Source organism: Lissotriton helveticus, chromosome 3_2 (genome assembly GCF_964261635.1).
Source record: "Lissotriton helveticus chromosome 3_2, aLisHel1.1, whole genome shotgun sequence".
Taxonomy (NCBI): domain Eukaryota; kingdom Metazoa; phylum Chordata; class Amphibia; order Caudata; family Salamandridae; genus Lissotriton; species Lissotriton helveticus.
The window spans coordinates 490,658,797-490,681,786 of record NC_136062.1 but is presented as its reverse complement, the minus strand read 5'-3'; the positions used below and the strand labels follow the sequence as shown (position 1 = coordinate 490,681,786).

Sequence of the window (22,990 nt, the reverse complement as noted above, 5' to 3'; positions counted from 1 at the left end):
TGGGAAGGAAGTTGTCTGAGATTGGGTTGTGACTGGCACAACCCTCCTGACTTGTTCAGGGAGGACATCTTGGACTGGGGCTGTGGCTAACACTGCCCCACTAACCTTACCATGGGGGTTTACCATTCTAGAATGGGTTTCTTGTTCTACCTCAGCCCAGGCTGAGGTCTCTAAATCATTCCCCAGTAGGCAATCTACAGGCAAGTTGGATGTCACTGCCACTCTCTTGGGGCCAGTGACACTTCCCCAGCTGAGATTTACTACTGCCATGGGATGAGTTTTCTTCACTCCATCAATGTTTACCACCTGGTATGTGGCACCAGGTAAAAGTTGCCTTGAGGGGACTAGACTCTCAGTCACCATAGTGATGCTAGCCCCTGTATCTCTATAGGCCTCAACTTTTATACCATTGATGAGGGGCTCCTGTCTGTACTTGCCCAAAGTGTTGGGACAAGTTGTGAAGTTGGCAAACCCCATGCCAGTCTCACAGACAAGAGTATCTAAGTTTGGGGACCTGGTTAGGCCAGAGTCCCCAGGAACTCCCAAAGTAAAGGCACCCAAATTTTTGGGGGCACTCCCACCACCTGGGGGATTACTACTAGTAGTAACAGGAGGTTTGGGAATGTTACTTGGGGGTATGTTTTCCTTATTGTTATTCTTTGGGCAACTGCTGTCAGTTTTTAAGTGACCCACCTGTTTACAGGGATAACAATAAGGTTTCTTCTGGTTGTTGGAAGGATTCTGGGACCCACCCCCCTCAGAGGATTTTTGGGGCCCTGATGTGGTTTGATCTGGAGATTTATTCCCACCCTTCTCTTGAGGCTTGGTTGATTCCTTTTTCTGGTCACCACCTTGGTTCTTGGGCCTAATCCTGGTTCTGACCCATTTGTCTGCCCTCTTACCCAATTCTTGTGGAGAGGTCAGATCAGAGTCTACCAGGTGCTGGTGTAATAACTGGTTCTGACAATTATTTAAGACTTGCTCTCTCATAATTAGATTATACAATCCCTTGAAATCAGTAACCTTACTACCCAGTAGCCAGCCTTCCAAAGCCTTAGTGGCACAATCAACAAAGTCAGACCAGTCCTGAGACTGAGTTTTCTGGGTGTCTCTGAACAGCAACCTGTACTGCTCAGTGGTTAAACCAAACCCATCAACCAGTGTATTCTTCAGGACCTGGTAATTGTTAGCATCCTCTACTCTTGTAGTGAGGAGCTTATCTCTACCTTTACCATCAAAGGAGAGCCACAGTATAGCTGCCCACTGACTCTGGGGAATGCACTGCACAGTGCAGGCCCTCTCCAGAGCAGCCATCCATTTCTGGATATCATCCCCTTGCTTAAAGGGGGGCACTATTTTAGTCAGGTGTTTAGTATCTAAACCCTTCTCTCTATCTCTTGGGAGATTGCTGCCACCAGTGGGAGCTAGCCCACTCATCTGCTGCTCTCTTGCCAGGGCAAGCTTCTCTTTGGCCAGGGCAATTTCTTCCCTTTCAATCCTCAGTTCAGCTTGTCTCATCCTAGCTTCATGCTCCTTTCTCTGAGGGGAAGTAAATCTCCTCTGTGGAGGATTCCTTCTCCCCTGAGAAGAGGCATTAGAGTGCAGAGATCTATTGGAGTCCCTAGAAAGAGATCTATCTCTCCTAACTCCAAGGTTAGGCCCACTTCGGGTTAGTACTGGGGGGCCCCCAGATCCTAGCCCAAGTAAGTCTAAGTTGGTCCTAGTTAGCCTTCTGACTACCTCAAGACCCTTGTCTACCTCATCCCCAGAGAGTACCTCCTGATCCTCCTCCTCAACTGCTGAATCAGTGTTGTGGAGATCTGGATCCCCAGAGGTTCCCTCTAAGGCTGGCATGTTCTCATGTAACTGAGAAAGCTTTCTGGCATCATATGTCTCTAAGAGACCTATCAGAAAGGAAGTGGTGGGGTTAGACCCCTGCTTCAGTTTTCTGGAGACACAGATCTGTCTCATCTCATGAAAGCTGAGAGCTGCATATCTTGAAGTGACCTGTGGAGGGTCAACACTGACCAGGGGAGTCTCAGTAGAGTCCTCCTGAGTCGACATGCTTTTCTAGTGAGGTGTAAGTGGTGCACTTACATACACTATATGTTTGCCTACTGATCCCTTGCTAGAGTTGTAGTTTAGGGTGTGCTAGGCCCTAGGAGCTACAACAGCTGGTTCAGTAGAACTCAGAGTATTCTAAGCTAAGTTATATGTACCTTTAGTACTTATGTGATCTTTCACAAGATATTCTTAGGATATGTGTGGTAAAACAACAGCAAGCTCAAATCCCAACCGCTGCTCACCAATGTGAGAAGTTGGCCTGATGTGCAGTGCTCACTATTCTAGTGATCACTATATATCAGTCCAAACAACCCTTATTGATGATTGGTTGTAAGTCAACCTTATAGACCAGCTATCCTAGTAGCATGGATACGAGCAGTCTAAGGCTAAGACTCTAGAGGGCGTGTTAAGCCAGCTGTTTTACCATCACATTACCCCTTGAACACCCAGTGAAAGGACACCACACAAGTTGTTATGAAAATAAACAGTGTATTTATTTATAACAAGACTACCCTGGCTCTTTATGAGACAGGGAGCTAAGCACACAACAAAACTCTTACGAAAATACTTTTAAGTTAGCACGTTACACAAATGCCCGAGGGGCACGAAAAACCATATACGCTAAAAGTGGAATGCGAATTACTAGCAGGTAAGTAACAGTTCTAATAGGCTTTGGAATCGCTAGGACTGGACTAGGGAATCGTTAGATTACTACTAGGAGGCCCAGGGGACTCGGGTGCAGAGTGTGCACTCTCACGCGGGATGCGGGACAAAGTCTATGGAAGCTAGAATTCACAAAGTTAGTGTTCACGGGCGAACCCGACCTGGTAGGGAGAAAACGACAGTGGATCCTGACCCTTGGATAGTGAGGCTATGCTGGGACACCGGAGTGCCGAAGTTACCTAGCCCAGGGGCTGCAGCTGCATAGGTCTGAAAAGACGTCGGGGATCTCGTTGCCGGACCAGGAGCCTGGAAGGAAGAAGTTGCTGGCAGGCGACCAGTGAAGGAAAGTTCGATGGATCCAAGCCTGGATCAAGGAAGAAGAAAACCTGAAAGCAGAGGGGACCAAGTTCTTGAATCACTAGCCAGTGATTAAGTGGGCACCAGGATGGCACCGGGCGAAGTCACCGCAGTCAGGTGAGTGGGCGCTGCTGGGCTCTGCAGTCTCTCGGACCAGGAGGCGTTGTCGGCGACCAGGATGGAGGTGCGAGCTGTCCCACGAAGGATGAAGTCGTTGGCGTCGAAGTTACCCAGGATTGGGCAACAAGCCTTGGCTAATTCAAGCCCACGTGGTGGACTCAAAATGGCGTCTTGAGTGGACCAGGAGGGTCCGGGGTGCTCCTCTTCTGGAAGGGAGCAAGGGCCAGTCTGGAGCAACCAGACCAGCAGCAGAAATGTCGTCGGGCGTCGTCAGGAAGGCCACAAGCCAACGGGCTAGTAGCCAAACAACGCGGTGAGCAGCGGAAAGCAGAAGGGCCCCACGCAGATCGTGGAGATGCTGGGGGGCTGCACTTCGGAGCTGGAGCTGCTCAGAGTCGGGGCTTCTCGGACCCCAAAGCACTCACCAGGAAATTACTCGGCGGGCTTGCTGGAAAGAAGTCGTGCAGTCTTGAAGATGGCCGGTCCCTCGAGGTCTCGTCACACCCACGAATCTCAGCGTGACTGATGATGCAGGTAGAGGTCAGAGGTGCCAGGGAAGCCGGTTCTCGTCGAGCTGGGCAGTCTTGATCCGGAGGAGAGACTTGCAGCAGACCGCAGTGTTCTTAAGATGGTGCCTGCGGATGCAGGGTGACTACTCCTTAGTCACAAGGGAGAAATCTTAGGAAGAAGTCTTGAGTTCCTTTCGTGGAAAGTAGTGTCAGGATTCAAAGATGATCTGATTTGGAAGGGGGCCAGTCTCTACCTTTATCCTGTAAAAAGGGGCTGGCACGCGACTAAGTCCTGCCCTATGGGTGGGACTAGGAGGGGGGTGGTTACACCCACTTCCTTGGCGGGCTTTTCCCCAGCACAGGGTCTGGAGTGACCCTGGAACTGGTTCCAGCCAGCCTATGCACAGTGAGCACCAGGGTGCCACGTGCAGTCACCTTCCTCTAAAGCCCTGCCTACCTACAATACACAAAACCCTGTCTGGGACGGTGCTGGCACCGCCCCTGGCAGGAAACCCTTTGTCCTTATCTCCTGCTCTGGGAGGACTCCCAGCAGCAGGAGGGCAGACTTGTGTCTCGGTGGCAGCATCCATTTTGTGGATGCTAAGGCTCTGTCTGACTTTAACTGGGGTTAGGGGTTACATACATGTCGTGTCCCTCTAGAAGGGTGGAATGCTAACCCCGTCGCCAGAATTGGCGAGGGGTTAGTATTCCAATTCGTATGACACCTTACTCGACATGTTTTGATAAAGCGATACCAGAGTTGGCACATAACCGCGAGGATTATAATGCACTTAAGAGTATATGGTATGCGATATCATGGAAACGGCTAAGGGATGGATCCCGAAAGCCGCAGACAGGCTCAGCTCATGCCAGAGCACCATCTCACCCGATTCCAAGCACTCTGCCTTCAGGATTGTTAAGGCCTGCCATAGGAGTGACTGATAGGAGATCTATGTGTCCATTTTAGGGTTAGATATAGGTATACTATATCTAAAGCAAAGGGTGATTACACCACCTTGCCCCAGCTGTCAAGCAGCCAGTTGTGTCAGATTTGGATGGCCAGCCAGGGGTGGCATAATACATGCTGCAGCCCCTGGTAGGCCCTGGGTACACCTATGCCCTGGGTACCTAAGGTACACTGTACAGGGACTGATAAGGTGACTCAGTATCCAATTTAGATATGTACCTAAGGTACATGGAATCCATTTTACAGAGAGAGCAGTAGGCCTGGGGCCCTGAATAGCAGGGTCCCAGGTCAACTAAGTCAGAAAACCAGCAAAACACCAGGCAAAAAGTTGGGGGCAACCATAGTCAGGGATCTACCTTCCTACAGAGCTATTGGAGTCAAATGTTTTTAAAAGTCCTGAAGAAGGTGTTACAAAGAAAAAAAGCACCGAAACGCTGCGCCGACTACTGTTTTAACTTTGACTTATGAATTTCATGATTTTTTTTATACGTGTGGTTTAACCTTTTAGATTGTAACCCAATTTGGGAGTGTAACAATAAAATTTATGATCATTTTTTATATCACTTTAAAAAATTGTTTGACTGATACTTTCGTCTGTGTGTAAAAATTCTCTGGGTTCAGCTGTTTATTCTTAGATTTTGCCTAAGTGAAGTAAATAGTCCAATGTGCAATAACATACATTATTGTCTGTCTGAAGCTAGATCTGGTCCACTAAGAAAACTCTCTGCTATTGGCGATAGTGACCACACTGACAGGTGAGCAGACACACAAACCAGCTGGACAGAAGTATAGACTCTACCTGGCTTAGCATAGGGACACGCTGACAGATGAAGCACTTCCTGTTATCACTCTGCTATTTACAGCCAGCAGGAAGCACTTCCTGTTATCACTCTGCTAATTACAGCCAGAAGGAAGCACTTCCTGTTATCACTCTGCTAATTACAGCCAGAAGGAAGCACTTCCTGTTATCACTCTGCTAATTACAGCCAGAAGGAAGCACTTCCTGTTATCACTCTGCTAATTACAGCCAGAAGGAAGCACTTCTTGTTATCACTCTGCTATTTACAGCCAGAAGAAGCACTTCCTGTTATCACTTTGCTATTTACAGCCAGAAGAAGCACTTCCTGTTATCACTCTGCTAATTACAGCCAGAAGGAAGCACTTCCTGTTATCACTCTGCTAATTACAGCCAGAAGGAAGCACTTCCTGTTATCACTCTGCTAATTACAGCCAGAAGAAAGCACTTCCTGTTATCACGCTGCTAATTACAGCCAGAAGGAAGCACTTCTTGTTATCACTCTGCTATTTACAGCCAGAAGAAGCACTTCCTGTTATCACTTTGCTATTTACAGCCAGAAGAAGCACTTCCTGTTATCACTCTGCTAATTACAGCCAGAAGGAAGCACTTCCTGTTATCACTCTGCTAATTACAGCCAGAAGGAAGCACTTCCTGTTATCACTCTGCTAATTACAGCCAGCAGGAAGCACTTCCTGTTATCACTCTGCTATTTACAGCCAGAATGAAGCACTTCCTGTTATCACTCTGCTATTTACAGCCAGAAGGAAGCACTTCCTGTTATCACTCTGCTAATTACAGCCAGAAGGAAGCACTTCCTGTTATCACTCTGCTATTTACAGCCAGAAGGAAGCACTTCTTGTTATCACTCTGCTAATTACAGCCAGAAGTAGCACTTCCTGTTATCACTCTGCTAATTACAGCCAGAAGGAAGCACTTCCTGTTATCACTCCGCTAATTACAGCCAGAAAGAAGCAATTCCTGTTATCACTCTGCTAATTACAGCCAGAAGGAAGCACTTCCTGTTATCACTCTGCTAATTACAGCCAGAATGAAGCAATTCCTGTTATCACTCTGCTAATTACAGCCAGAAGGAAGCACTTCCTGTTATCACTCTGCTATTAACAGCCAGAAGAAGCACTTCCTGTTATCACTCTGCTATTAACAGCCAGAAGAAGCACTTCCTGTTATCACTCCGCTAATTACAGCCAGAAAGAAGCAATTCCTGTTATCAGAATGTTATTTTCAGCCGGAAGGAAGCACTTCCTGATATCAAACTGCTAATTACAGTCAGGAAGAAGCACTTCCTGTTATCACACTGCTATTTACAGCCAGAAAGAAGTACACACAACTATTTCATCCCTCTGCTATTTCAGACAACCACATTCCCTGTCATCTCTGCTATGACAATCAGACTTCCTGCTAGAACTTTTCTAGCTGCTAGCTCTCCACTCCTTCTACTTTTCAGCCTTCAGTATTGTTGTGTTTCCCTTTATCCACACAACAGTAAGTGTTACCTTGCATTCTTTGGTACACACTACAGCAGGTGTTACCTTGCATTCTTTGGTACACACTACAGCAGGTGTTACCTTGTATTCTTTGGTCCACACAGCAGGGGGTCTTACCTTGTTTCCCTTGGTCCACACAACAATGGGTGCTACCTTGTATTCTTGGGTCCACACAACAGCAGGTGCTACCTTGTATTCTTTGGTCCACACAGCAGGGGGTCTTACCTTGTTTCCCTTGGTCCACACAACAATGGGTGCTACCTTGTATTCTTGGGTCCACACAACAGCAGGTGCTACCTTGTATTCTTTGGTCCACACAGCAGGGGGTCTTACCTTGTTTCCCTTGGTCCACACAACAATGGGTGCTACCTTGTATTCTTGGGTCCACACAACAGCAGGTGCTACCTTGTATTCTTGGGTCCACACAACAGCAGGTGCTACCTTGTATTCTTGGGTCCACACAACAGCAGGTGCTACCTTGTATTCTTTGGTCCACACAGCAGGGGTTCTTACCTTGTTTCCTTTGGTCCACACAACAGTGGGTGCTACCTTGTATTCTTTGGTCCACACAGCAGGGGGTCTTACCTTGTTTCCTTTGGTCCACACAACAGTGGGTGCTACCTTGTATTCTTGGGTCCACACAACAGTGGGTGCTACCTTGTATTCTTGGGTCCACACAGCAGGGGGTCTTACCTTGTTTCCTTTGGTCCACACAACAGTGGGTGCTACCTTGTATTCTTTGGTCCACACAGCAGGGGGTCTTACCTTGTATTCTTGGGTCCACACAACAGTGGGTGCTACCTTGTATTCTTTAGTCCCCCAGCAGGGGGTCTTACCTTGTTTCCTTTGGTCCACACAACAGTGGGTGCTACCTTGTATTCTTTGGTCCACACAGCAGGGGGTCTTACCTTGTTTCCTTTGGTCCACACAACAGTGGGTGCAGGGTCCCCAGAGATTGGCACGTCCAGTCGCAGTTTATTCCCGGCCACCACAACAATCGTGTCAGCCGCGCGGCCCATGCAGTCCAGGTTAATTTTTGGTGGTTCTGTCGAGATATAAAGCACCAGGAAAGGAGTGAGGAAGGATCTTTCACTAGATACCCTCTTACTCAGACAAATTATTATCTGAACAGAAAAAAGATATCAAAATAAATCCCTAACCTATGAATTAGAATGAAACAAAGACAGCATGGCAGGCAAGAATGGGATTCAAACACATGTACAGGGAACAAAGCCAAAGAAGGAAATACATAGATGCAGACAAGAGGAGCAATGAGACATACAAACACACAAGGAAACACAGCCAGATGAATAGACACAAACATAAAACACGTGAGAAGAAATGACTCCTGTTGCATGCTCACCCCCAAGATTTTGGACTAACGCTGCCTGTGTGTCGACTCTGAGAGTGCACTGAGTCCTGCCAACCAGGGCCCAATGCCTCTGCTCTTACCTGTTAAAAGGCATACGTCTAATTGGTTTATCCTCAATTGGTCTAAGTTATGTCCTTAGTGTAGGGTATTGGTGGTACCCAGGGTATGTAAGTTAAAGTGTCCCTCATGGAATGCAGCACTTTTTGTACCACCACAAGTGGGATAAAGGAAAGCATGGCCCCCAGCCCTCCATTGCTGGCTGGCTGAGCAATTTAAAACTCCTTACTCTACTTTGCCATTGAAACTAATGGGAAGCCTAAACCTTCCTTTTTTAATATTTATAAGTCACCATTTAGGCAGGCGTACTGGGACCTAAAGGCAGGTGCAATATGTTTAAAAAATGGACATGTTTAACTTTACAAGCCCAGACAGTTATAACCCCAAATTGACATTTTTACTGGGGAAAGGCAAGCAGCCCCATTGGCAAGTACAGGGTTACACGCTGACAACTAAGCAGCGCTAACTTCTGAATGGGACGACTGAAGACGGTAGTTCAAGCTATCAAAAGAACTGTTGCATTGAGCCAGACTTTCTGCTCAAGTCTAAGTTACCGCAGCTTTTGCAGAAATAGCAACTTTAGAAAGTCGCCTCTCTGTTGCCCAAGGCTCGAGTAGCCGTTTACGGTTGCACACAAGCTGGAGTCCTCGAGACAGCCTTCTGCCCTCCTGGAGTGGACGATTCTCATGAAGGAACACAAAGGAAGCACTGAGAGAAGAGGCCTGACCTCTTGTTGGCAGAATGGGAGGTTTGGGTGGGAGCCACCGTTGTAGGCTGATGAAGGCTGATAGCCAGAAACCGGTCCTAGGATGCTTGATTCCGGTCCAGGGAAGACATGGCTTGGTAGTTCGGGCTGGGCTGTTCCCATGAGGCACAGGGTCAAGGCTGATTTGCATATGGCCATGTCTGAACTGGGGTGGCTTGGTGAGCAAAAAAAGGATGGATTTAGGCCCAGATCTCTGTACTGGGGTGAATGTATGACATTGTTCTACATTCTGTCCATCAACTGTTGTTTTTGCACTTAAAAATGCACAGCACAGATGGACTTACAGGTAAGTCCGGTGGGTCTCTTTGGAGGGAGGAGGTCGTAAGGGCCTGGGGACTGGGGGGGAGGGAGTAGAGGTGGTTGATCGGTGTTGTTAGGGTCCTCATGGTCTGGAGCAGGCAACGTAGAGAGGCAGCTTCGAGACAGATGAGGCACTCAAGTGTGTCTCGGGTGCCTCTCTGTCCCTCAAAGGGTGCTTGCTGATAGTGCTTTGGGGTTCTGCTGTGGACTTGTCTTCTTGGTATTTAGCGCTAGGGGTCTGATACCCCAAGAGTTGGTACGCCGCTGCTCTGGTAGGTCCTGGTGCCTCCAAACTTGGAGGCGAGGCAGATGTGACCCTCCCCAGTGCCTTTTCTTGCATCAGTGCAGCATCGAGGTCATGTGCGAGCAGCAAGGTGACAAACCAAACTTCACAGGATCGGCGCCTGCAGGTACAGAGGGGTGATACCACGGGAGCTTCTTAGAGAGTTCTCGAAAGCTGGAGTACTCCGGGGTCCTCGGAGTCCTTTTAGATTTCAGGACTACACAGCAGCAGCGTCGTCGAGTCCTTCTTGCAGCGGGCAGGGTTTGGTGCCTTTTTTTCTTCAGCAGGACTTCAGTTCTCGTTCAGCAGGCCTTCTTTTCTCCTTATCTTCTTTGGTCCGATGAATCTGAGGTTCAGGTCTTGGGGAGCCACCTACATACTGAATTTAGGGGCGTTCCAATAGACTACTTACCTTTAGGGTGTCTACACCTTGCAGTGGGAAGAGGCGCTACCCTAGCCCTGATTGGAGGTTTTTCCGACTATCTCAAGATGGTGGAATTTCCATAGAGGGGTTCCCCTCGCCTGCCCTCTCCTAGGGGTGGTGCAGGCTGAGGGGGGGCCCTCCTCCTATAACTAATGTTCCTGCCTTTACTTCCACCAAAGCCCTCCCCCACTATCTGGGGGCTCCTGTGTTGGATCTTAAAGGTGGCATTGCTTTTCAAGCTTCCCGCCTGGGTGGGCCGTCCTGTCCTGGAGGAGGTGTGAAACACCCCCACCCAGAGCAGACTTTGTATCTGTCCTCTGAGAGCGCCGGCTCTCACCCCATGGGGTCAGAAACATGTCTGGGTGGTGGCAGACTGGCGAAAACAAGCCAAGAACCACACCGGTGCTTGGTAAATGGTCTCCTGTGTGAATTTATTAATAAATCCCACTCTGGCGTCAGTGAGGATTTATTAAGACACGATGTTTGGTACCAAACACCTTAGAAATCAGTGAAGCCGTCAAGGAGCAAGGAAACTCGTGTCTACAAGTATCCAGCCCATGTGCTCTTTATGGCCTCCCTCTGCACTTACAATATCTCAGAATAGACTGGACATTCTAGGGGCCTCTGCTCCTAGAATGGTCCCACTGGACACCACTGCACACAAATCACTGAACTGCATCCTCCGCAACGTGTGCTCTTTACACAAACGCGCTTTGTAGAAATCTGGGACCTCCTCAACACTCACATGCCCGAAATCGCCTTCCTCACAGAGAACTAGACCAATGCAAAATCCACACTCAACATCGCAACCGCCAATCCCCACGATTGAAGATCCTGAGAAAAGACCATCCCACCTGCCCAAAGGAAGCATCGCCATTAGCCACAAAAGCTCCCTCCGCAAGACAACCACCGACCCGGACGACGTCTCGCCCCCCCATGGAAAATCTCCACTTCCAGACCAACCCCAAAACAACTCTCCACGTAAACCATGTCTACAGACTACCTGACCCCTGCGTTCCTTTCACTGACATCATCGCCGACCTCATCGCACTCTACTCCCTCACTTCCACAGACTACTGGGAGACCAAAACTTCCACCTCAATAGCCACTATGACCCCAACACCACCACCCTCCTAGAGAACCTCACCAACATAGGAATGAAACACTAGTCACTGCCCCAGGCACACAGCAAGACACACATTTGATCCCTTCTTTGCAGTAGGAAACATCGTCTTTTACCACCACACCACAGAACTGTTCTGGATGGACCACCACTGCATCCACTTCTCCTTTAGAAAACCCACCGCACACCAGCATGCTCGCCACCTCCCACGCAGAAACTGGAAAAAAGTCACAGAGGAACTCCTCACCTCTGCCCTCACTAGCACTCCACCTCCGACGAAGCCAGATGCCAACATCGTGGCAAGCAACCTCCACCACTGGATCATCAACTGCGCCGACACACTCAACCCCCTCCAGGATGCCGCAGGACGGCACAACAAGAAAGCAAGCTGGTTCACCACGACACTCCAAGAATCCAAGCACTCCTGTCGGCGACTTGAAATGACATGGAGAAACAGCAAAACCCCTGAAACACGCACCCACTACAGAACAGCCACCACAGCACACCACCAACCCATCAAATCCACAAAGAATAACTTCCTCCAGACAGAAACCTCTCTAACGCCCACAACTCCAAGGAACTTAACTTCCCTGATTAGACAAGAAGGGATTTAGTTTCTGACAACCATAGAACATGACAACTTTGCTCTCCCCTAATCAAGAGTATATCTCGAGAGTCGTGTGAACAAAAGGCAATTTATTTTACTCAGTCAGTACGTGCATTCTTAGTCTCATCAGATTGTAGAGAAAAGGAAGAGACGGGCGTGTTCAATAAAAAGGTGTTATTTATTGATCAGTCTCTTTTCTCATACAAGAGAAATGGATCGATATTATTGCAATACTTATAGCTAAGTAAAGTGCATACATTAAAAGCAATAGTATAAAATAATACTGTAAAAACATTGATATGGTTTCTAAGCCATAAGATGTTTTAAAATGAATAAAATATATTATATACACATATACATTTGACTAAACGTACTCAACTGGTGTTTCTAAATACGCCTACCCCGTGTACCTGACCTAAGCCTAATACGTGGGCGGGAATAGAAAGTTACAGTTTAAGTTAAGTTTGTTTTTGCCAAGTGAATAACTAAAGAATTCTCTGTGAGGGGTTATTCAGTTCTGTACCTGGAATCTAGGTTGAATGAGGGATGGTATCTCTCGTCTCTGGTCTTGATATTCCAGGCTGCCTGCGAGGGCTACCCAGAAGCGCCGGTGCTGGATTTCTCGGCAGGAGAAAGCAGCGCGTCTCGTTCTCAGCGCGTCAGGAAGGCGGGGCTGCGCCAGCGGGGTCTGCTCTGCTCTGGGCTTCGGCAAGTATGGCTGCTCCGTCTCGTCACCACCGCGTGTGTTTGCATAGGGCAATATCGGTAATATTTATACCTTTAAGGTGCCGAGATTGACGTAAGGATGGACATAGATACGTCAATAAGGATGTCATACGACTTGCTCGTTAGCACATTCTTTTGCTGAAGTTCTCGGTGAAATCAAAACAATGGCCGCAGGGTTTTGCCCAGGTTGTCATAGGTTTGATTTGTTATGAGAACTCCGTATGCCTTATCAGGGGCTGGAGGAATATCGCTTGTCTAATTAGATCGCAAGCGTTATGACCTAATCAGATAACACGTTCCTGTGCCGTAGTGTGACTGCGTCAGATAACGGTATCTGCATCATGGGGGTTTTCTGCCTCATGGGCTGACTGTTAGTTAACTTGTTGGTTTGTTTAACCAGAATAGGGTCAGGAATAGGGGGATCGATTCAGAACCTATAGGAATACATCACACTACTACCTCGCAGCCAGGGGTGCACACACAGAATATTGAGTTTTAAATACTGACATACACAAATATCGAGTTGGAAATATTGTGATACGGAAAAATCAACAGTAAGAATATTGTGGTCAAGAATATCAACTTTAAGGTCAGAAATATCATTTTTTTAAATATCAAAGTTAGTAATATCGTTTGCAAAAATGTAGTTGTTTAAAATATCATATTTAAAATAGCGTTATGTATTTTAGTATGTACTTTAAAAGTATGTGATCAATTGTTTTGTATAAGTATTCCTTTTGTTTTTTAATATATGTGTTACATTTTTAGTAGTTATTAATTTTATGTTATTTACATTTTCTGGTTTTTAGTTCTGTAGCAGGTTGTGGGTTTATAGGGGAATAGGGTGGGAAGTAATTTAATTATAATAATTTAATTAATATTTTTAATTGTAAGTATTTATTTAATTTAGATTTTATAGTGTTAATTGCAGGAAATAACTTAATATTAATTAGTCATTCATTTTTATTAATTGATCATTAGGTTAGGTGTGTTATTTGTATTTAGGAGTGGGTTATGACTTTATAGGGGAATAGGGTGGGAAGTAATTTGATTATAATCAAATTATTAATATTTTGTATTTCTTAATATTTAATCTATATTTTACAATGTTAATTGAGGGAATTAATGTATTATTAAATAATCATTAATTGGTTGTTAATTATTGTTAATGAATTGGTAATTCTGTTAATTGTGTCATTTTTGTAGGAGGAGGTTGTGGGTTTATAGGGGAATAGGGTGAGAAATATTTTGATTATAATCAAATTCTAATATTTTGTATTTATTATTATTTCTTTAATTTACATGTTATAATGTTAACTGTGGGAATGAATTTATTATTAAATACTCATAAATTGGTTGTTAAATATTATTAATTGATTGGTAATTATGTTAATTGATCCATGTTTGTAGGAGCAGGTTGTGGGTTAATAGGGGAATAGGGTGGGAAGTAATTTCATTTTTTAATACATTTATAAATAATTGTATGTATTAATATTTATTTGATTTATATTTTATAGTGTTAATTGTGGAAAATAATTTATTAATAATTATTTATCAATTGCTTGTTAATTATTATTAGTTAATTAATTGGTAATTAATTATGTTAATTTTGTTCGTTTTTAGGAATGGGTTGTGGGGTTTATAGAGGAATAGGGTGGGAAGTAATTTATTTATAATTGATTAATAATTAATGGTTAAGTAATTGTAATTAATCAATTAAAAAATAAATATGGCAATTATGTAATTAATTTGAGATCTGAGTTGTGAGGTTTATAGTGGTAAAGGGTGGGAAGTAAAATCTTTTAAAATAATTAATTAGTTGTTAATTGATATTTATTTAATAATGTAAAATTAGTTATGGAAATTGTGTAATGATTTTTAGGTGTGTGTTGTAGTGTTTATTGGGGTATTGCCCATCAAGCTTTTTGGGAAACTGGTCCGGCAATCAATCTCCCTTTAATTACTCCGTATTATCCCAGCAGACAACTACGTTCAGCCAATGCCTTTTTGGCTGCAGTGCCCAAGGTCAGAAGAACAAGAGCAGGAGGTCATTCTTTCTCCTTCAACTTGGCCAAGTTATGGAATACTCTCCCCCTTCATCTTAGGTCCAACCCGGAATTGACCTCCTTTCGGAAACAATTGAAAACTTTCCTGTTTAATAAGTAGAGCTTCCCCTGGCCCTTATGCCTCGCTAGACAGCATCCTTAGTCTTAGCGCTTGGATGCCTCCGGGCAGCTATGTGCGCTCTACAAGAACCATTTCATTTCATTTCATTTAATTTCAGGGTGGAAAGTATTTGAGATTTCATTAATTAATACTTAGTTGCTCATTAATAATCATTCATTAATTGATAAATATTTATGGTCATTGTTTATTTTTATTTTGTGTGTGGATTTTGGTTTTATTGGGGTAATGGTTGGTGAGTAAATTAATTGTTATCTGTTTTAATTTGTTTTTTAATACATATTTGTTTATGTGATAATGAATTATGTTAATTATGGAGGTACACTTTTAGATTAGATTCGTGTTGTGAATTGTATGGTGTTATAAGGTAGGAAATAACAAATATTAAATGTATGTAACAATTAATGTTTTTGATTATAATTAATTTCTGTTAAATATAGTTATTTGTTCGTAAATTATTTTTAAAATGTTTATAAAATAATCTTTGTAGGTAATTTTTAAATTTTTTAATATTATAATGTTTCTATCTTTTGTAATTTTTAATATTTGTATATATGTTTTCCTTTTTTGTTTTTTAACATCTTTTGTATTGTAGTTGATATTTGTTTGTTTTTAATTTTGAATTGACTTCAGGTGGAATATTAATTTTTACCCCTCCTCTATCCAACACTTTCCCTACTGTTGCACTCACTGGAGTGGGAATAGTACTTTGCACCCTTTCGCTATCCAACACTTTCCCTACTGCTGCACCCAATGGAGTAGGAATAGTAATTTGTACACTTCTGCTATCCAACACTTTCCCTACTGTTGCACCCACTGGAGTGGAAATAGTGATCTTTTCTCCTCCACTATCCAACACTTTCCCTACTGTTGCACTCACTGAAGTGGGAATAGTCATTTTTACACCTCTGCTATCCAACACTCAATCAAGTGCAAAACCTAAGTTTAAAAATTATTACATATTTTAATGTTTTAATTTATAATATAGTTTTTTTTCTAAATTAGATTTAATGTTATAGGTGTGTGGCGAATGTGCTATGGGGCCAATAAAGTTAATTGAAAAGAGAGGAAGGCAGGTCTAACATGCACGTCTCCCTCGAGGTTACCGTATGATTATACTTATAATTTACGGTTGAGCATTGAGGTCACGTAAAATTATGGTGGCTAAATTAGCAACGATATTTTGAAATGCTAATCATTTGCTCCAGTATGTTACTGATTAGAGTTTTTCAGCCAAGAAAACTACGAGTCTGTCTTCTAACACACTGAGGGCTATTTTATCAAGATGGGGCAATACATTATCGCCACTTTTATCGACAGGAAACTGCTGCTAAAGCGGCGATAATGGACTTGATAATATGCCTTTGTGAATTCCCATAGAAGCCCAGGTTAACACCAGAACCTGGGCTTCTATGGGAATTCACAAGGGCATATTATCAAGCCCATTGTCGCTGCTTTAGCAGCAGTTTCCTGCCGATAAAAGCGGCGATAATGAATCGCCCTTTCTTGATAATATGGCCCTAAATTTGTAGTCATGTCACGTGATGATTGTAATTTGCACAATGGTTAAAAATGGTCACTTTACAAACTTAAAACTGTTGGTGAACAAGCCTGCTGGTCAGGCGAAACGCGTCGGAACAGCTGACCTAATAAACTACATTATGGCCAGTACAAATGTTGTCAACTCGTGCGATGCTTGCTGTTGGAGTGCACAATTTAATAGGACCCGACTTCAGTGGTCTTTGTGAGACGACACACCCACTGTTTGGGAAGGCGGCGGCTTTACCGGAGAAAAGAGGCTTGAAGTTTTCGAGTCTGCTGCCTCCGCGATCACATTGAGGAGGAGTGAGCTGCTATTCCCCTCGAGAAGAAGAGAACGTTCCTGACTCTGCCACTAGACACGTTCGAGTCGGAGGACACACGCGATGAGCTGCAGCGAGTCAGGTAGGAGATGCCTGAAGATTGCGGGAGCGGGGAAGCCAGAACTATATGTACGTGACTTCTAGAAGCATTAAGCTTACAGGAGACTGGCGGTTGCTGGCCGGACATTTGTTCCGCGACTTTTTGTGTGAAAACCATGTCAGCTGTAGAACTTAAAGAGTGAGAGGAAGCTGCGCTCTCTATTTTTGACAATACTGCAATACCTGCAGGTAAAGCAGGACTACGTGCCCCTAATGAAAAGGTGTCGGATATCATGGCACGGCTAAGACGTCTTGAGAAGCTCAAACACGGGGAGCTTTCTAAGTGGTGGGAATCAAAATCCTTACAACGCTACTTAGAAGTAAAGCGTATCCCACGAGGCCTGCGAATACTGGTAGCCCCAACGTACGAAGAGCCAGATCCTAATATGCTACGTGAATGGGCTGAAAATAATCATGACTCATCACACAGAATGCTTGCTACTCTGATTAAGTATGCAGAAATGGATAGGCAAAAAATGCTGGAAGAGATCGGGCAAATATCAGAAATGCTGGGAAAGGAAACAGACCAAGAGCTGGTCGCGAAGTTTAATAAAGAGATAATGGAACGACTGAAGAAACTTGAAGTGACCATCAAAGAAAGAAAGGCGCAAAAGTTTATTAGAGACAAAAACGATTACGAGCGTGGCCAAATCTACACTTTTGCTAAGAAATTCGATATATTGAGAAAGCAAAGGATGAACCCAAAGGCGAACAGGACTGAACCACAATCAGAATTAAGTAGCCTGCAGAGTTCAGAAGTGGATACAGACCTGGATGAAGGCCACGGCAGATCAAATAAAAGCGTGGTCCCCTCGGTGATAGATGAATTTAGTTTTTTAGAGGAGGTTCAACCTCTGACGGAGACAACAAGTAACTTAAGGAGGAAAACCAAAAGGAAGAGGCAGAGGCTACAGAGGCGCAAAGGCAGGAAACAACAGCAGTGCACCAGCAGGGAGAGGGAGCAAATAGCCCTAACAGCAGTCAGGGTAACATCAACTTAACTGATGTTACCCTGACTGATAAAGAAAAGCAGATCCCGAAACATGGCCTGTCCTACTGCCCCCCAGCAGACTTCAACTATGTGGACACCAGAGTGGACGCCTTTAAATTTGTGAGGTCTTTAAAACTAAAAAAGTTTTTTGCGCAAAATCAACAAAGAAAAGGAACAATTCCAGATGTAACGCCATTGGATCCCAACCAAAGAGACAATTTGTCGGTGGCAGATATGGATCTACTCTTGGAACTAAGGGGTATTGGTGCATTGCCAACCAGCAACTTAGACAATGTACTGCCTGATGAGGTTTCCGTTCATGATGAAGAGACGGCAACAACAAGCAGTCAAATTTTGGAACTGGCGAGAGAACAAGAAGTGGACGTTGGGGGGAGTGCCCCTACGAACTTTAGACCAAGTTCGAGATTTATTTCTATGAACGCATGAGATTCAACGCCATTCAGTGCCATGAAACCTTCGGGTGTACGCGCGCTTAATAAATACCTACTAACATAACATAACATTCAGTAGATGTGTTTAATGAATTAATTACTAATGATTTGAAAAAATACACGAGTGTCAAACATAACATTTTCACCAAGCAAGAAAAGGATTTTTCTGCATTGATTACAAAGCTTAAGTCAGAACAGAATTGTACTGTGAGAGATGCTGATAAAGGTGGAAATATTGTCCTATGGGATAGAGCCACGTACCTTAACAAAGCTTATAAACAGCTTAATAATCATAGCTACTACTTCAAAATATCAGAAGTAGTTATGAATAACAGTTTTGATCTTTATGACAGTCGGTTGCAAGAGTGGTATGTGCAATGTTTAATCACACGTGAAGAGTTGCAGTTTTTGAAAGTCTCAAGCCCGGCGACACCAGTATTTTATCTTATTCCTAAGGTCACATTTTTTGAAAGATCGTCCAATCAAACTATGGTCACAAATGCAGATGCTATTATCAATGGTATCTGGGTGCCTAAAAAACAACTATGTTTTATTTAACAATGACCTGAACAATCAAGTCTGTGGAACCGCGAAGGGCACCTGCTTCGCCCCCAGCTATGCTAATTTGCATATGGGCTGGTGGGAGGAGCAGGTGGTCCTAGCGTAGTTCCAATCAGAATGGGAAAACAATATACTCCACTGGAGTCGGTTTATTGACGATCTCTTTATTGTTTGGAAGGGGTCTGAGGAGTCAGTTAAAAGCTTTATAAAAGGGGGGTGTGGCTTAGGCGGCGATGAACTAAGACGTGCCCTCTGAGAGCTCCGGCGCCCTGCTGCCTGTTTTAGCAATTATTAGCGGATTTTGGGGGCTGTGCAAGGACCCCGAGTGCTGGAGGGACCCCCGGAGGGAGTAATCACTAGCGACGTGACGGCACGGCGGAACGCCTCGCTGGGAGCGCTGAAAGGGCTCGGTGCAGTCCCCACGGGCGACCTGGACCCGCCATTTTGGCTCCCTGACCGGCGGCAGGCCCCTGCGTTCTGGACTCGGCTGTGGGCTGTCTGTGGGTCCTGGCTGGGGCCTGGACGGGCGGAGGAGAGCGCCGGGGTGTGACCCTGCTGGAGGAGGCATCGGTGTAGCCCGGCAGAGGCAGGGGCCTGGGCGGCGGCCCCGAGACCCGACGGAGACTGCGAAATCCTCGGCCTTCCGCAACCGGAGGTGGGCTGTGAAACGAGCCTGCGGCTGGGTCCACTTGGGCGATTGGGGAGCCCCTGGAGTGTTGAGAGGCCTGATCGGACGGCCTACGACTGCTGACAAGGCGAGAGAGACCCCACCCTGTCTCCCCGGTGCAGAGCTGTGCCCGCCATTTTGATGCCCCTGAGCTGGAGGGGTTGCCTGTGTCTGCGAGGAGCCCGGGAGGCGCAACAGTGGAGAGCGCAGTAGCGCCGGTGGACTGCCTTTGTGGGGGGCCCTGAACTGGTGTGACCGACGGCGCTCCTGGACGGGGTGAGCCACGCGCTCCGGAGCTGAGAAGGGCGCCGGGTCTGGAGGCGGGCGCCCCCTGGAAGTGGCGGAGCGGCCTGAGGCGGTGAGGAGTCCTGGTGCCGACCTGCCGCGGTGTGGTTGTGCACCGAGACCGGCGCCGGACGCTTCTGGTGGCAAGCGGAGAGGCCTGTGAGCGCGGAGACCCTGCGAGCTTGACTGTCTGGGGGACGCAGCAGCGCTACAGCGACGAGACGGGCCCGGGGGGACGCTGCAGCCGCCATCTTTGTTCCTGAACCTCGTATGAGCCACGACTGGCGGTGGCACCATCGCGTGGCTGTGGAGCCCTGGGACACTGGAGAATGAACGAAGGTGAGGCGTATCCATTGGGGGTTACGGGGGGAGCGGCTGCATGCGAGGGGTGCCCCCTCACTCCTGGTGCCCCTGGAAGACCTCGACCTGGACTGCTACCCTGCGCCCCTCCCCCCCCCCACGAACAGGGGCCTACTTTGGCAGCTGTGCCCGGCGAGGGAGAACTGAACACTGCGAGCCTCTGCGGCGGGGGATGCTGAGCACCCCTGAGCCCTTGCCACCTGCTGCCCTCCTACCTGCGAGTCCCTAGGGAGGCGAACCCTCCCTGTGTGGGATACACCTTGGCCCAGGGCCTCTGGAACTTGTGCTGGTCTCGCTTGTCTGGGGCCTGTCCTCCCCGTCTGGTGGCGTGCATTTAGCAGGGGGTACGAGGCCCTACAGCTGCCTGGAACTGTTGCTGGGTGCGATCTTGTGGTGGGGTGAGGTGCTGCCCGCCGCTGGGCATTGCCCTGCCCCTCGACACTTGCAGGCTTTGCTCTGGGTGCGGTGGGGTGCTCTTGGACTGCTTGGGTGGAGGAGCCGGTTGGAGGGTTTGTTGAAGCCGCGGGCTTTGGGCCCTAGGGGGTGAGGGGGACCTTGCCCCGGCCTCCTTGAGTGGACTGCTTCTTCCCACTGCGGTGCTGGGGGCGTTGCGTCGCCTGGGGCCTTGACTTCTTGGACTGTGTGTGCGCTGGCTTCTGGTCCCCTGACGGCCTGCTGCTTTGCCCCGGGTGCGACGCACTGACCTCCGCCCTGAGCTGTTGGACCCTGTCTTCTGACTGCACTGACTGGGGGCGCCCTCTCCTCTGGGCCTGTGGCGGACAGAGGCACTGGTCGCTGGTCGCTCGATTGCTGCCGCCTGGAGACACGGACACTTAGCTCTTCGCTGCAGGCCCGACGATGACGAGATCCAAAGGGGGCAAGCAGGAACCGGCGGCGTCGGCCAAGGACACGTCTGTGATGGCTATGTGGGGCAAGACTGGAGAGGTGGCACCAACTGAAGTCCCCTCGTCGATGACTGTGGACTCACCGCCGGTGAATCAAGCTTTCATGGCCTCCTTCATGTCTGATCTCAAGACGGAGATAGGCTCCTTGCGCACGGAAGTCCAAACTTGCGTTAAGGAGCTGCGCAAGGAGGTCACTGAACTGGGTGATAGAGTGGACGGCTTGGAGAAGATAGTTGATGCGCGCACGGAGGACCAGGAACAGCTGTGGCAGAGGGTGGCGTCCCTGGAAGAGCAAAACATTGAACTGCAGGTCAAGCAGGAGGATCTTGAGAACAGGAGCCGCCGGAACAACCTCCGAATCCGTGGCTTACCGCTCGATGAAGAAGGGACGGACATTCTGACCTACATGGAACAACTCCTGCACGAGGTGTGGGGGGACGAGGATGCCTCCCCCCTGACTCTGGATCGTGCCCATCGGGTGTATGGACCGGCGGGTAGAGCTGGCCCCCTCCCGGACATCCTGACACGGGTGCACTACTTTGCGGAGAAGGAGGCCATCCTGAAAGCGGCCCGGGACAAACCCAACCTCACCTACGGAGGCCACAAAATACAGATTTTCCAAGACTTGGCTCCTAACACCTTGCGACGGCGAAGAGCTTTTCGTCCAGTGACGGAGAAGTTGAGGGCCCTCAACATAGCCTACCAATGGGGCCACCCCTTTGCCCTCATCTTTCACTGGGAGGACAAACGCAGGGTCCTTCGATCTTACCGGGAGGCGGCGCAGCTTCTTAAGATGCCGGAATCGCCGGCCCACAGCCCCTCAAGATCCCGGCACAAGGAGAGGGCCCCTGCCCGCCTGGACTTAACCCAGGTTCGGCGATGCCGTCGCTCCCCCCCAGTGGATGAGAAGACCGCGTCACAGGCCAAGCAGGACATCATAGCGCACATCCGCTCCCTAGAGGGTGACCGAGATGGCCGGACCTCTCTTCCACCCACCCCATAATCTGGGTCGTGTTGCAACGTCCTTTCTGGTGGTCCCCTCCGGCGCTCTGGGAAGCTCCACTGATCTTCATTTGAAGATCCTGTTCTGGCAAGCTGCCTCCACCGACGCCCTAGTAGATACCTGGACTCTTGCACCTTGCTGAGGTAGCCAGCCGGATCTCCGGTGCCCTTGAGTCACAGGCAGCATACGCTTCCATGGCTCCTCGTCCTGACCTGCGCCTGGCGACTTCACTGCTCCTGACTCCAACGTGTGGGCCCCCCCGGAGCTGCTTGCGGGATGGACCTGGTCCCAGTGGGGCTCTATTTGACTTACACAGCATGGTCTGCCACCAGGGACTGAGTGATGACAATTGATATGCCCGACTGCTCCACTTAGCTAGGCGATGCCCCTGATCCTGGTTCGAGCAGCGTGGAGGCCGGGGCCGTGGTCTTTTCTTCTGCCTGTGGGTGCCCCCTCTACTACCCCATAGGAAGTGACATTCCTGAGTGTGTCCAAACCCTCGGGTAGAGGATGCCCGGTGACTGGGGTAGTCCGATATGGCCCTGTCGGCCTCTTCTGTTCTTGGTATGTCTAGGGCGTTTTTGGCCTCCAGCTGTTTCCGCTCTCTTTCTCTTCCGTTTCCTCTTCTCTTCTTTGCTTTCCCTCCTCTGGCCTTTCCCTCTGTCCCTCTCCTCTGGTCTGGCGGGTGGTGGGGTAGGGTTGGGGTGGCGGGCGTTGTCTGGGTGGTGGGAGTGGGCTCTTTGGCACCTTCCTCTGGTCTCCTTCTCCTGCGCTGGTGGGAACGGGGCATATAGGCGGCCCCATTCCAACGTTTGCTATGGCTGCGACTATACCTAGTACCCTAAAGGTTATATCACTTAATGTCAAGGGCCTGAACTCCCCTAATAAGCGTAAACAGGTTTGGCGCTATCTCCTTCAACAAAACCCTGACATCATTTATCTCCAGCAAACCCACTTACTGCAGGGGGATACGCACCGC

The 22,990-nt window shown here is 47.6% G+C and overlaps 1 protein-coding gene across 1 annotated transcript in view; it reads right to left on the bottom strand.

Moving 5' to 3' along the window:
• MYBPC3 (myosin binding protein C3) overlaps window positions 1-22,990 on the bottom strand; it is a 365,826-nt gene that overhangs the window by 163,935 nt on the left and 178,901 nt on the right. Inside the window, exon 17 of the mRNA XM_078684451.1 lies at window positions 7,893-8,029. Coding sequence (XP_078540577.1) covers window positions 7,893-8,029 — 137 coding nt within the window. The remainder of the gene's footprint in view (window positions 1-7,892; window positions 8,030-22,990) is intronic.